The sequence below is a fragment of the Euphorbia lathyris genome, chromosome 1, assembly GCF_963576675.1.
Source record: "Euphorbia lathyris chromosome 1, ddEupLath1.1, whole genome shotgun sequence".
Lineage (NCBI taxonomy): Eukaryota > Viridiplantae > Streptophyta > Magnoliopsida > Malpighiales > Euphorbiaceae > Euphorbia > Euphorbia lathyris.
The window spans coordinates 125,723,501-125,736,594 of NC_088910.1; the positions used below are offsets into that span (position 1 = coordinate 125,723,501).

Consider the following 13,094-nt stretch of genomic DNA (forward strand, 5'->3'; position numbering starts at 1 on the left):
ATGTTGAAAATTGAAATAAAAAACGAGAAAAATGTAAAAAAAAAATAAAAAATTATACACTAATTTATTGATTTCAGTTAATCTAATTTTTTCTATTTGATTTCGGTTCAATTTTTTGCATTTTTCGTATTTTTCACATTTTCATTTTTTCGTTGATTTTAATTATGCAAGTAAAGTTTTATGATTACATGTAATTAGGAAAATATAAATATTGTAACGATAATTGCATTCCATCATTTTCTTTTTATTTGTAACCAAACATGATAATAGAATCACTGTTCCATTACATTACATTACATTACGACTTTAATTACGTTACACGACCCGATGACACGACACGAACACGACACGCTTTTTTAGTGTTAGTGTTTAGGGTTTTATGACACGACACGTTGACATGACACGAAATGACACGTTAATTTTCGTGTCGTGTTCGTGTCAATCCGAAAACACGAAACTGACCCGAAATTTAATTACAAATATACCCTTATAACACGAACCCGAAACATGACACGACACGAACACGACACGAACATGAAAATTGTCAGGTGTAGTCGTGTTAGACAGGTCGTGTTGAGCATGTTAGGTCGTGTTAGGAGATCAAGTCGTGTCAATTTAATTGGTTGTAGTAAAAAATTTGTGTCGTGTCGTGTTTACCGTGTCAAGAGCAGATCGTGTTCGTGTTCTGATTTTGTGATACGAAAAGTTTTCGTGTCGTGTTCGTGTGTTGACACGAACTCGAAACCTGACACAACACAAACACGACACGAACACGAAAATTGCCAGGTCTAATTACGGTAATACCAAACGCACACTAAGTAAAATACTAACACGATTACAACACCATGACACATACCGAAAAGCAAGAGTCACCGGAATCCACTAGGGAATGGCGAGCATGTGAGGTGTGTCGGAGAAGGTGACTGTTGTTATTGGGGCCCACTCCGACCATCAAAGCCAAAAAAATAAAGCATTTTTAACGAGCAAATTCGTAACTTCATTCCTCTGCAACTTCTGCTAAAACCATTTTCACATTAATTTCAGCTGTTACTACTAATTACTACTCCTAATTCAAGTTTTTAAACTTTAAACGTCTCTCTCTCTCTCCCTCTAGTAAACAACCAACCTAAAAGACATCGCCTTCAAAGCTTTGCTTGTCAAATTGACCAACATTTCTCCTACTCCCAACATTCTCAAGAGTAAAGATCACACCTTTACTTCATCTCTCTCTGCTCAACTCAACAATGGTGGACTTCACTACTTTCCACTGTTGTTCTTCACTGATCTTACTTTCACTTTTTGGTACTTCCTCTTTCTCTTCCTCTTTCCCTTTCTTTCTGCTTCTGAATCTTCAATTGTTAATCTGGTTTTATTTTGGGCGTAGGTTTTTTATTTGTGTTTCCTGTAATGGTGACTTCAATTGGGATCAATTACGGCCAAATAGCAAACAATCTTCCGTCGCCGCAAGCCGTCGTACCTCTCCTCAAATCACTCGGCGCTACTAAAGTGAAGCTCTACGATACAGATCCGAAAGTTCTCGCCGCATTTGCAAACACTGGAGTGGAATTCATAGTCGGACTTGGAAATGAGTATTTAGCGAAAATGACAGATCCTGGTAAAGCTGAAGCATGGATTAAATCGAATGTTCAAACTTACTTACCGGCGACGAACATTACCTGCATCACGGTCGGCAATGAAGTGTTAACTTTCAACGATAGTTCTCTCACCGATCATCTTCTTCCGGCGATGCAAAATGTCCACACTGCGCTTCAAAATCTAGGTCTAGATAAACAAGTTAGTGTCACTACAGCTCACTCTCTAGCCATTCTCGAAACGTCTTATCCTCCATCTGCAGGAGCTTTCCGGCGAGATCTAGTCGGATGCATTACTCCGATTTTGAATTTCCATGCGAAAACTGGATCTGCGTTCTTAATTAACGCGTATCCTTACTTTGCATACAAGGGGAATCCAAAGCAAGTGAACTTGGATTTCGTTCTGTTTCAGCCGAATCAAGGAATTGTAGATCCCTCTTCTAATCTCCATTACGACAACATGCTTTTTGCTCAGATCGACGCTGTTTACTCTGCTTTAACAGCTCTAGGGTTTAAGAAGCTACCGGTTCAGATATCGGAAACGGGATGGCCGTCGAAAGGAGACGCCGATGAGGCCGGAGCTACTCTGGAGAATGCGAAGAAGTACAATGGAAATCTGATTAAGCTAATTTGTCAGAAGAAAGGGACTCCGATGAGACCTAATACTGATTTGAATATCTATGTTTTTGCTTTGTTTAACGAGAATATGAAGCCTGGACCTGCTTCTGAGAGGAATTACGGTCTCTTCAAGCCTGACGGGACTCCGGCGTATGCTCTTGGAATCTCCTCCACCAATTCCGTTGCCACTAACACCACTACAAGCGGAGGCAGCAACGGCACCGCGAAGCCTCCATCGGCGCCGGAGAGCTCTTCCACTGGTTACTTGTCCATCTCTGGCGCAAAGGTAGTGACTTTTTCTTTTTCTAGATATTTCTTAAAAATCACTTAACATTAATTTTTGACTAAAAATGACTAATTTAGATTCTAAAATCACATTTCAGTTTCACTAATGTCATGTTATAAACAGCAGATTGAAATTCTAAACTGTTTTTGTTGCTGCTGATGTAGTATGAATTAAGGGTCAGCTCCCAAAATTGGGGGCCAACATCAATTTAGTCCAAATTGGACTAAATTAAAATTTGATATCATCAACTCAGCTCTTAAACTTTTTTTTTTCGAAAGCAACCCAGCTCTTAAATTAATCTCGACTTTGTAAAATTTGGATTAATTTATAAAATATTATCGGTTGATATTTTGGCAACTTGTGTCATTTTGACCCAGTACAGTAAAAGCTTCTATATAGGAATAACCTATATTTTGTTATAAAAAAAACAGTTCCAACTTGGTAATAACCTCTATAACCAAACTCTATTTAGTACATCCCAATTGTTATACAAATAGTCTGGTCCCAAGTGTATAGAGGTTTTAACGTAGTATTAAGGGAGCTTCTATGCGGTCTTTAATCAAATTTCAATATATTGCACATGATTATGTAAATGCAATAAAAGAAATGATCATTGAATCAATTTATCTCTGAATCGATTTATCTCCGTGAATCGTATTTTTGGCCTTGACAATTGTTAATTTTGCATGTAAATTTAGAAGTTGCAAACATGAGAGAAATTGAAATTAAAGGTAAAGTAAGCTGATTGCATTTTGATTTGCAGGAAAAAAGGGATTACAATGTGATCATGAAAATGGCAATGGTGTTACCGTTGGTATATTGGGGCCTATAAAGTTACCATTTTCAACTGTTACTTTGCCATCCATTGAAGGAAAAGAGGCAGATTGGGAGATGGGGGAAAGGTGAAATTCTCAGTTTATTTCACTTTCACTAAAATATACCAAAAGTGAGAAAGGACTGCTCTGAAAGGACCGCACCTAGTTGTCGTCGGGTTGGGTATAAATTCTCTTAATTGGGCACTTTTCTACCCACTTTAGTTGATAATTATACACTTTTCTTTCTTTTGCTTTATTTATTGGTGTCTTTGCTCCTATTAGTTGTACACTTTTGTCCCTTTTTGAGGGATAAATTCTTATTCTGTGAGATCATTATTAGGATTATTATTAGTTTCATTGTTTGGTAGATCAGCCTCATTCAGATTTATGTATCATGTAATGTAATTTAGTGGAACATTATTATATTCCTTTCATTTCTTTTAAGTCCAATTCCATGTATAACAATTAATAAATTATTGTCTCAAATATTATTCCATATTCCATTACACCATGACTGAATAATTTTTGTAAAAAATCAATGATAGGAATCTTATGTAAAACATATAAGAGTGGAAATTCAAGGTATATATATAATAATATTGCATTCATTTTATAACTGAATAGCAACAAAAATTTATATCTGAAATGGTGTCTTGTACATTAAAGGAAAAGCTTTCAACAACATTAGCCTATCCCCCATTTCGTCTTAACACATTAAAACCTCTGATAAAACAAGCAGAGGGATCTACAAAATTAAGCAAAAGAATTAATTAAAGAATATTTGCTAGAGCTGAACGAACCTCTTCTATTCTATGCAATGCGCACCCCCACCCCAAATATCTGTACGTTTGCACTCGCTCTGTCAGCTTCCTTGTCTGTCTTCTTCACTCAACAAATGCCTCGAGTCGAGACAAACACCAAAAAATTTCATTTGCCTCTCAGGAACCCTGCGATGTCTCTCCCGATCCCATCTTTGTTTCAGATTGAACTCTTTGGTAGAACAACACGTAAGCAGCTGAGGTCTTGATATCAGCCTCGTTAACTGGAGAAACACGGCTGTCGTCGAAATTGTACCATCTATTCTCATCCATCAACTGCACAAATTCATGAACCAAAATATATGTTATACACCTTGCAGCAAGTATATGATCAACGGACAAAACAGCAACCTTTACCATTCATGAACATGTAAAGTAGTGGATTCAAGTCAAATTCAGAATATGACATAAAAACCTGGTTTTTACCTTAGCAAAAGCAGTATAGTGCCCGCCACCGAGTCCACCATAATGGTTACTGATGGCATACAATTCATACATACAAGACTCTCCATCCGCTCTCTTCACAAATTTCCTTAAATCAAGATTGTGAATGGGGAAATCCACAAAAGTATCCAGTTTGTTCTTCAGGTATCGGCTGTATGAGAACCGTTTCAAGTGAAAAACAAGAATCTCAGGCAAAGTCCATAGGTCTAGCTTCTTGGTTGCTTCTCTATGTTCTTTACAACCAGGGCAATACCTGCCAACCAGAGATGATGCATATAAGCATCGAACATAAAAAGAATTTGGATGGAATTCAAAGCAAACAATATTGAACACTATATAATCTCACCACATGTCGTCAGGCCCTAAAGGTTCTTCGGTCAAGAATGCTTCCAAGCATGAAAACAATGAGACAGCTTCCTGTCGGGTTTTCTTTGCAGTAAACCCAGTTTTATGGAAAACCACAGGGAGATCCTTAAGATAGCTGTGATCGTATAGTTTATGTTCCTTTTCAGTCCACTCCAGTAAAACCTTCACACGGTTTCCTCCCGATTTGACAACAGAGTCCTTGAAAATTGGCTTACGGCTTGTGCACCGGTCATCAGTTAAAAAGAGTTGAAATGACAATTCCTGGTTTGATTTTTCCTCCAGTTCTACGTTGTCCATGGGTTCATCTACCATTTCATATTTATCATTGCATTTCGTCGACGATTCACCATTGCCTTCAGAAAAACCATTTTCCTTCCCACTAAGAACCACACAAGATGAGGTTGTTCTTTGCAAGGGTGAGAGTACTTTAGAAACAGCAAACTCAACATCAGCTCCACTGGGTGAGTCATCTTCTAAGAAAGCAAGCAGGGGTGTTCCAAAATCCTTCCATCCGCTTCCTTTCGGAAAGTCTGATCCAGACCTACAAAACACAGAATTTCTCATCCATAAACTTCACAAGGAAAACGAAAAATGGGCGAACAATGTAGTTACATGTCTAGTCAAGTACCCAGACAACTGACAAAGCATGTCCTCAAGTATACATCACAGATATGGATACTTTTTAATTCATATGCTACAAGTAAAATGCTACAAAGTAAACGCAGAATGTTCACAACAAATTATGAAAAAGATTTGTACTACTTCCGAGCAGATAAACCCAGCAAGTAGTCTAAGTGATAGTACCTTTCCTGATGAACAATTTCCAGCTTCTTTCTTCCTGATCCTTTGTGAGGGAACCGATAGGCTACAATATATTCTTCATCTTTTATAGAAATCAATGATTCATAAGGATTTTCGAATAGACGATAAATCCTATGATCATAGACCTGCAAAGGCACAAATATGAAACTTTAGCTATTATCATTAGAAGAAATTAGAAGCAAGTAATAGCTACTTACTTCCGCCAACAGAAGGGTTTCATCACTTCTCAAACAGCATGATTTTGCCAATGCTTGAGTGAGATCTCTAATAAGACCATTTTTCAGCACTGATACAGTGAATGGCATAGGAAGCCCAATTCCATCACCATAAAACACTGTAACTGTAATTGACCGAGTGACAGTTGAAGGCAGTGGTAGTGACAAGTACATGAAGGGATCAAAAGTAATTGAAATCTTGCTGCAAGTTGGGCAAACCAGTGTTGACTTATATTGACCCTGAATTAACAAATAAAACCTTTTAGTTGACAAAGTAAAACAATTCAACATGCGTTCACATGTTCAGTGAACAATGAGATTCTAGCCATATAATGTGTCAAGCAACAGAACTGATGCCTTGTACAAGAATAAGGAGGAATTTTAAAACTAGAACCTAGTTGCATCCATATGGTTGTTGTTAAATGCTATTTTCCCAAAAAAGAAACTGAATGGCAATGATTCATGACAAGTTTAATAGCTAAATAGTAAACATGAAAAAATATAAGTAAAACTAATACCAGCTGGTAATAGTTTTTCCAAGTTTTATTCAGTCAGCATATTTCTATTCCCCTGATAACTCCAGATAGAGAAGAACTGAAATTCTCTGGATAGGGGAACATAAGCCAGCAATTAATTCGTGGCATGCATAATGTTTAAAACAGCAAAAGTGGCAAGAAATTGCAGCTAGTCATTCTGACTGAACAGAATGGATCCGATAATTTCATCACTACATTGTATACCATATGACCACATCATATACCATATTTCCTAAGAAAAAGTACATAGATAACACGTAAAGCTTCTCATTATATACAACAATCTAGAAATGAACGAGTAAATAAAACACCAGACATACTTACATGGCAAACATCTACAATTACTGAATCGTTTCGAGCCTTGTGATTTCTCCAACACTCATTCGCCACTTCCTCATCTGGACGACCACCCCAATCCTTCATTTCAATGTAGGGTTTCTGTTTGACACGGTTCAAATCTTCATGCAGCCCATCTAGTAAAAACGCAAGAAGTTCCTAGAGGAAAATATTTCATCAATAAAATAATACTCAAAAAGCGCTCTCTTAACGTTTTCTTCAGCACCCACAACAACAATAAATAGAAAGAAAAAAGTAAACAACTGGCAAAAATAATTATGACATCATATATTGCAATCGACTTGACACCCTAAAAGAAACACCTCTTTATCACTTATTGGAACCTAAATTTTTCTATTAAGGTAACAAATGATGAAAAATAATCAGCAACCAAAATTTTCCCTTATACATCAAGAGATCTAAACAAATGTTCAAGCCCTAATCTTCCAGTTTTCACTGTAAAATGTGCAGTAAAGCATGAACAGATATTAACATAAACAAGAGAATAGGAAAGTTGAACAGTTCCACATGCATGATGAGTTATAAAGAAATAAATTATATGTATTCATTAAGTACTAACTTGAGAATCGTGTTGATTATACCCACTGAATTGTGGAGCAAATAGTGCCAGCTTTCCCTTAAATGGACGTGGTGCAATTGTGGCCTTTCCTGACGACCACAGTTTCCTCAACAACTCACCAAAAGCAATTGCAAGTTCACCCTACACAGCTACAACATAAGTTAGCAATTCAACATTAAGTGCTTTAAAAGAAAAAAGCAATTCAGGAGTTCACACAGAAGAGTCACTAATGGAGATTAAAAAGGAAAGCCAAGCCACTTACATGCATTCCCAAGGGATTTTCTGTATTGATCTCATTAGAGTAATCTTGCAAGAAATACTCAACAAGTGGGGGAGTGTGGGCCAGGCACTGAAGAGCACTGTTCATAAAACAAGTATTTCCCATATTCTGTAATCCTGCTAAACCTCCCCTCTCAACCTTTCTAACGGGGTGATATGCGCCTAATCCATCATCACTATCTATTACTCCTGAGCTGGCACTTCCTGGCCTTAATTGCAAGCTGTAAGCATTTGAATGACCATTGGACAATGTTGGCCCCCCTGCAATTGACAGAGAAGCCCGTGAAGGTTCCAAGGGTACCAAAGCCAACTCATTTCCTGTTGAATCCTTTTGGGAAGGACAAGATCCATCAACTTGCAGCTCGAGAAGAATCTAGGGAAAAGGATGAGTCAACCAACTATTGGAGAAAAATATAGACCAACACAAAACCTAGAGATCTTCGTACAGAAAAATGCAAATGCAAAAGAATACAATGTTTATATCTGAACAGCCAATATGCATACAATAACAAAAGTAAATATGCAACAAGAAGATGACAGAGCATCTTTCTAATTTGCATCACAAAAACATAAGCAACCATTAAAAATTGAATATTTAATAGAAATTGCTTCAAATAATATTATTAAATAAAATATAATAATATTTCATATATGTGCACTGATCATCTGCAATCGGTAAAAGCAAAAAAAAAAAAAAAAAGAGATATTAGTGACAATGGTTTTTATGACTAAAAACTCCCAAATATTGTCATCAAAACTTTCCTCCAAGATAGTTGGCATTTTCTACTTAGTTGCACTCATCATTACATGTATGAATGTGATCCAAATTTCAGATCACAAGATAACTTCAGCAATGCAGTTGCAGTTGATATTAGCTGATAACAATTATTTTCACCAAATTGAATGCATTTAATTCATTTCATATAAAATAAAATAAGAAGACATGGAAACAACCCATCTTTAATTTCAAACAACTGGGGAAAACAAATTTCATGATTGGGGTTTTGAATAAGACTGACCTTTTCATTGTTTTTAATCAATGCAATCATAGTTATTAAAGGCGCATGGCGCACTAAGGCGCAAGGCGTCCTGGAGCCATGGCGCATGGCGATGGCGCGTGCCATAGCGAGACAAGGCGCACTTAAAAAAATAAAAAATATAAAAATATAAAACTAAATCATGAAAATATCTTAAGCATAAATAAATTTTAAAATGCAAAATAAACCCCATAGTAGAAAAACTTTAAAGTTGAATACTAATTCCTAAGTTCTACTCCTAATCAAAACTCTCCAAATCCATCACTCCTCATCATCACTATCACACTCCTCGTCTAAGGCATCATCAAACTATTGATCATCAAACTGTTGAAGTTGAATTCCCTTTAGCTTCTTTGTTTCTGTTGTTTGAATCCGTTTGATGTGTTTTCTTTCTACTAAACTTCTTCCTCTTTTAATGACTCTGTCTCTTACTCTTCAAATGACTCTGTCTCTTCCTCTTCAAAGAGTCTCTTCGTCTTCTACTTAGTTTAAAACCTATAATCTCTCACCTTTTTAATACTTTTTGTTAATATAACATGTGTTCCATTCCAGATATATAAAGTAACTACCAAAAAACTGCCCATAACTACCTCTAATTGCCAAGGTGCGCGCCTTTAATAACTATGAATGCAATTATCCAAAATGTACATATCTCCAGTATACATACCTCTTGATCCATTTGCAAATGGCAGTGCTCCAATGTAACGTTTGGATCAACTAATTTTTCCTGCTTGTTCTTGTTAAAGTAGTCCCATATAATAATCTGCCAAGAAGAATAAAAATAAAACAACAGAAGTTAGGAAATTAAAAAACCTTAAAATAAATGATATTAATAAATAAGCTCAGATACAAAATGCAAAATACCCAGCTGTGCAGATCACATTTAAGATTGCTCTTTAACAACAAAGAATCAATATCGTCTTTCTTGAATAAATACAACAACAAAGCCTTAGTCCCGAAATGATTCGGGGTCAGCTAACATGAACCGTCATACGAAACCGTGAAATCAAATCGTGTCAGCGACATAAATTCTCTACCTCCACTCCGTCCTATCCACTACCATATTTTCCTCAATCCCCAATAAACACATATCACTCTCAATCACCCTCTTTCTTGAAAAAATGAAAAGAAAAAATTCGCTAGATATTTTATACTATATCTGAAATTTAATGTCTTCCTAATAAAAAATCACGAAATATAAATACTGAATCAGCACGTACTAAATACTCATGAATTGAGGATAAAAAAAAAAGGGTCAAGGATTGGAAATATGAAACCCATCCTAAAGCACAGTGGCACTAATGACAAACCTTTTCCTGCTGTATTCCTGTAAGAGCGCACACCTTCTCATAAAGCTGATGCACAGAAGCCTGAAAATATATATATAAAGAAATATTACAACCTCGCAAACTTCTACCAAACAACTGAAAAGAATTGAATCTTGTTGCAGCAGGCCACTTATAAATGTTCATAAGTGAAACAAAAAATGAGCACAATAAATTATCAATCATTCTTTTGAACATATATCTTAACTATTTTTTCTTTTTAAAAAAATCGAGAACATTTTTCTGTTTATGTATACGTGCAGAGATTAGGAGAATTTTAGTACCTTTCTACTTATCGTTACAGTTAATTCATTGTTATCCCTGGAATCAATTAACTTGAGATGAAGAGGATAAACCTCCACACTGAACTGCTTTTTGTCAGAAACACCTTGAGCAATCATCTTTCTTGGCAATGTTGGCCCTCCCTTATACCTAAGAAATGATGGAAAATAAAGCAATATATAATGGCAGGAAATTGAATAAATGCTTACAGTTTCCCCAATTTTCAATAATAGGAGTGGACTTAAATGAATTTGTAAATTATCAGAACTAAAACAAGTGGGAAAAAAAAATCAATCAACGTAAGTGATTGCTTAATTGCAGAATGATTAAGTTCAAGCTTAAAAAAACTAATAAGATGTAAAATTAAAGGGCTTCAGAATAATCAAAACATTCAGAATTGTAAGATCAACAACAGCTAGAATTTCCAAGTCTCTGTTTTCCACAATTCCCTAACTTTAGTTTGATAGACTGGCTGATGAACCCAAAACCTTAAATAACCAAATGGAAAGACTAATGCACTACTTATATGGAATTCAACAACTGAAACAAGCCATAGTTTCATAGTTCATGTATTAGTTCCAGGTCATTCAAGATTACAAATGAAATAACAAGAGTGTACCAATTCCTTACATATCAGGTCTCTAAAACGAATTAACTGTATAGATGAGAGATCGAACCACTGAAACAATAATGCAGTGGTTAAGCGTTAACCTATATTACATAGTTCTTAAAATTACTTTATAGTCATTAATAGCTCTATATAAAGTAGCAATTCTCCGATATGATTATTCAGGTCTCACCCTATATTTAAATAGTGCATTTACTTTCAGGTCTATCATAGCTAAACAAAAAGTAGCAAGTGTATACGAATCCCCTATATGATTATTCAGGTCTCTAAAACCATGTAAAAGTTTATGTCAAGAATCGAGATACGCCATACACACATTATATAAACAAGGGAGAAAAAGTGAAAGAATCCATTACCATTGAACAAGCTTTTCCCAAACTTTCAGGGGAACTAAAGTATAGTCCCTTCCTTCCAGCAAGGTTCTAGTGAGGCCTAGATCATCACCCTTACCCTCAGCTCCATTTTCTACTATATCAGAATTATCAATTGGACCGGGTCTCTCAGCAATTCTTGAAGGAATAACATCCATATGTTGACGATCAGAAGACTGTTGCTCGTCAACCAAGTTGATGCCTTGGCCAACATAGCTCTCCCATCTTGTGAACCACCTGAGACGTGGTCAACAATCCAACCAAATCAATTTAGCAAAGCACGCTGCGGTAACAGCCACAGCTGCTCCTTTTCTATAATTTAGTAAATTTTCAGGACTAAAAACCTATGGTTCATGGCCAGCAGTCAAATTTTCAGGCAGATTAAGCAAGCAAGAAATGTGCACTAAACACTAAACACGGGGCAGCGCCCTAATTGTTAAGTTCGGTAATTGGCGGAAAAAGGAAAAAATGCATGAGGATGCAAAAATCAGAAAGTTAGGGCGATAAATTATATGTTACCTAAATTCGAAAGGAATCGGAATCAAGTCGACAATTAAGGAATTAAAAAGAAAACAAAAGGCAAGGAGAGAAGTAGAAAGAGAAATTACCTGGAAGAAATAACGTAGTATAAGTTGCCTTCTTTCAAATCAAGCTCAGCCTCATCCATCAACTCCTTGACGATCTGCCTCTCCTCTTCGGGCGTGCAAGGCAGGCAACTACTGCCCCCATTCTCCATCAAACACCCCGAATCCGCGATCGTCATGGCAGAACTCACACACTATAAAAACCCGTAAACTACAAATCAAGAAAAGAACTCCCAAATTCAAATCAAGAATCAATAAAGAAAAGAGAAGAAATTAAAATCACCAGCAGTAGCGACGAATCTGAGATCGAGGACGACAGAGAAGGAGGAATGGAATTGTAAGAGAGAGAGAACCCTAGATTTAGGGGGTTTGATGTGGAGAGAAAGGAAACTCTTTACCGTCTCTTCAATTCAACGACCTTGTTGTCTTTATGTTTTTTATTTTTATTTTCTCCATACCATATTTGTTGCTTTCTAATTTCTTATTTATGCATATTTCCTATTTCAACTCCATCAAATTTAATTTTTTGTGTTTTTTTCATGTTATACTCAACCATTCACGTGCTATTTTTCTTCAAACTTCTCAAGCTTTTGTTTTTTTTTTTTTTTTTTTGAAAAGGAGCTTCCCAAGCTTAAATAAATACTTTTGTTGGCATTTTTTTTTTCATGGTTTTGTTGGCATTATTTTGATTGTTCAATTTATGATTTCAATAAAACAAACTATTGGAAAAATAGTTAAATTCTTATTTTTCTAAATAAGAAATTTCATTAAGAAAACATACTTTAAATTTATCAAAAGTTTTGGAACCATCTTTTGTAGATTTAGCTATTTTATATAAAATGTTATACTCGTAATATTATATATATATTTCATATAATTATACACATAATATAAACAATAATGTGATTGCTTTAGTTTTATGAAAATTTATACAAATATAGTAAAACTTTTATAAATTAATATTCGATAAATTAATAATTTCGATTAAATAATAATTTTTTCAAATCCCAACTTGAGCCAATGGGATAAAATAATAACCTTATCAAATATATAAGATAATAGTTTAAAAAAAATTCTTTGAGACCCACTAGAAATATAAAATAATATTTCATTAAATAAGTGTAAAAATTACATATAAAATTAATAAAATATAGCATTTC

At 35.4% G+C, this 13,094-nt stretch overlaps 2 protein-coding genes across 2 annotated transcripts; one reads left to right on the forward strand and one right to left on the reverse strand.

The window, feature by feature from the left end:
• Positions 1-1,060: 1,060 nt before the first annotated feature.
• LOC136210920 (glucan endo-1,3-beta-glucosidase 11) lies at positions 1,061-3,755 on the forward strand. Its single transcript, XM_066002384.1, has 3 exons — positions 1,061-1,302; positions 1,385-2,496; positions 3,260-3,755. The coding sequence occupies exons 1-3, from the start codon at positions 1,245-1,247 to the stop codon at positions 3,326-3,328; spliced, it is 1,239 nt and encodes a 412-aa protein (XP_065858456.1). The 5' UTR covers positions 1,061-1,244; the 3' UTR covers positions 3,329-3,755.
• Positions 3,756-3,883: 128 nt separating this feature from the next.
• Positions 3,884-12,381, reverse strand: LOC136210922 (ubiquitin carboxyl-terminal hydrolase 9-like). Its single transcript, XM_066002385.1, has 14 exons — positions 12,218-12,381; positions 11,959-12,128; positions 11,336-11,587; positions 10,354-10,501; positions 10,055-10,114; positions 9,412-9,507; positions 7,691-8,080; positions 7,429-7,569; positions 6,837-7,007; positions 5,959-6,216; positions 5,744-5,886; positions 4,920-5,480; positions 4,556-4,826; positions 3,884-4,405 (listed from the first exon to the last, which is right to left on the reverse strand). The coding sequence occupies exons 2-14, from the start codon at positions 12,111-12,113 to the stop codon at positions 4,250-4,252; spliced, it is 2,802 nt and encodes a 933-aa protein (XP_065858457.1). The 5' UTR covers positions 12,114-12,128; positions 12,218-12,381; the 3' UTR covers positions 3,884-4,249.
• Positions 12,382-13,094: the final 713 nt, after the last annotated feature.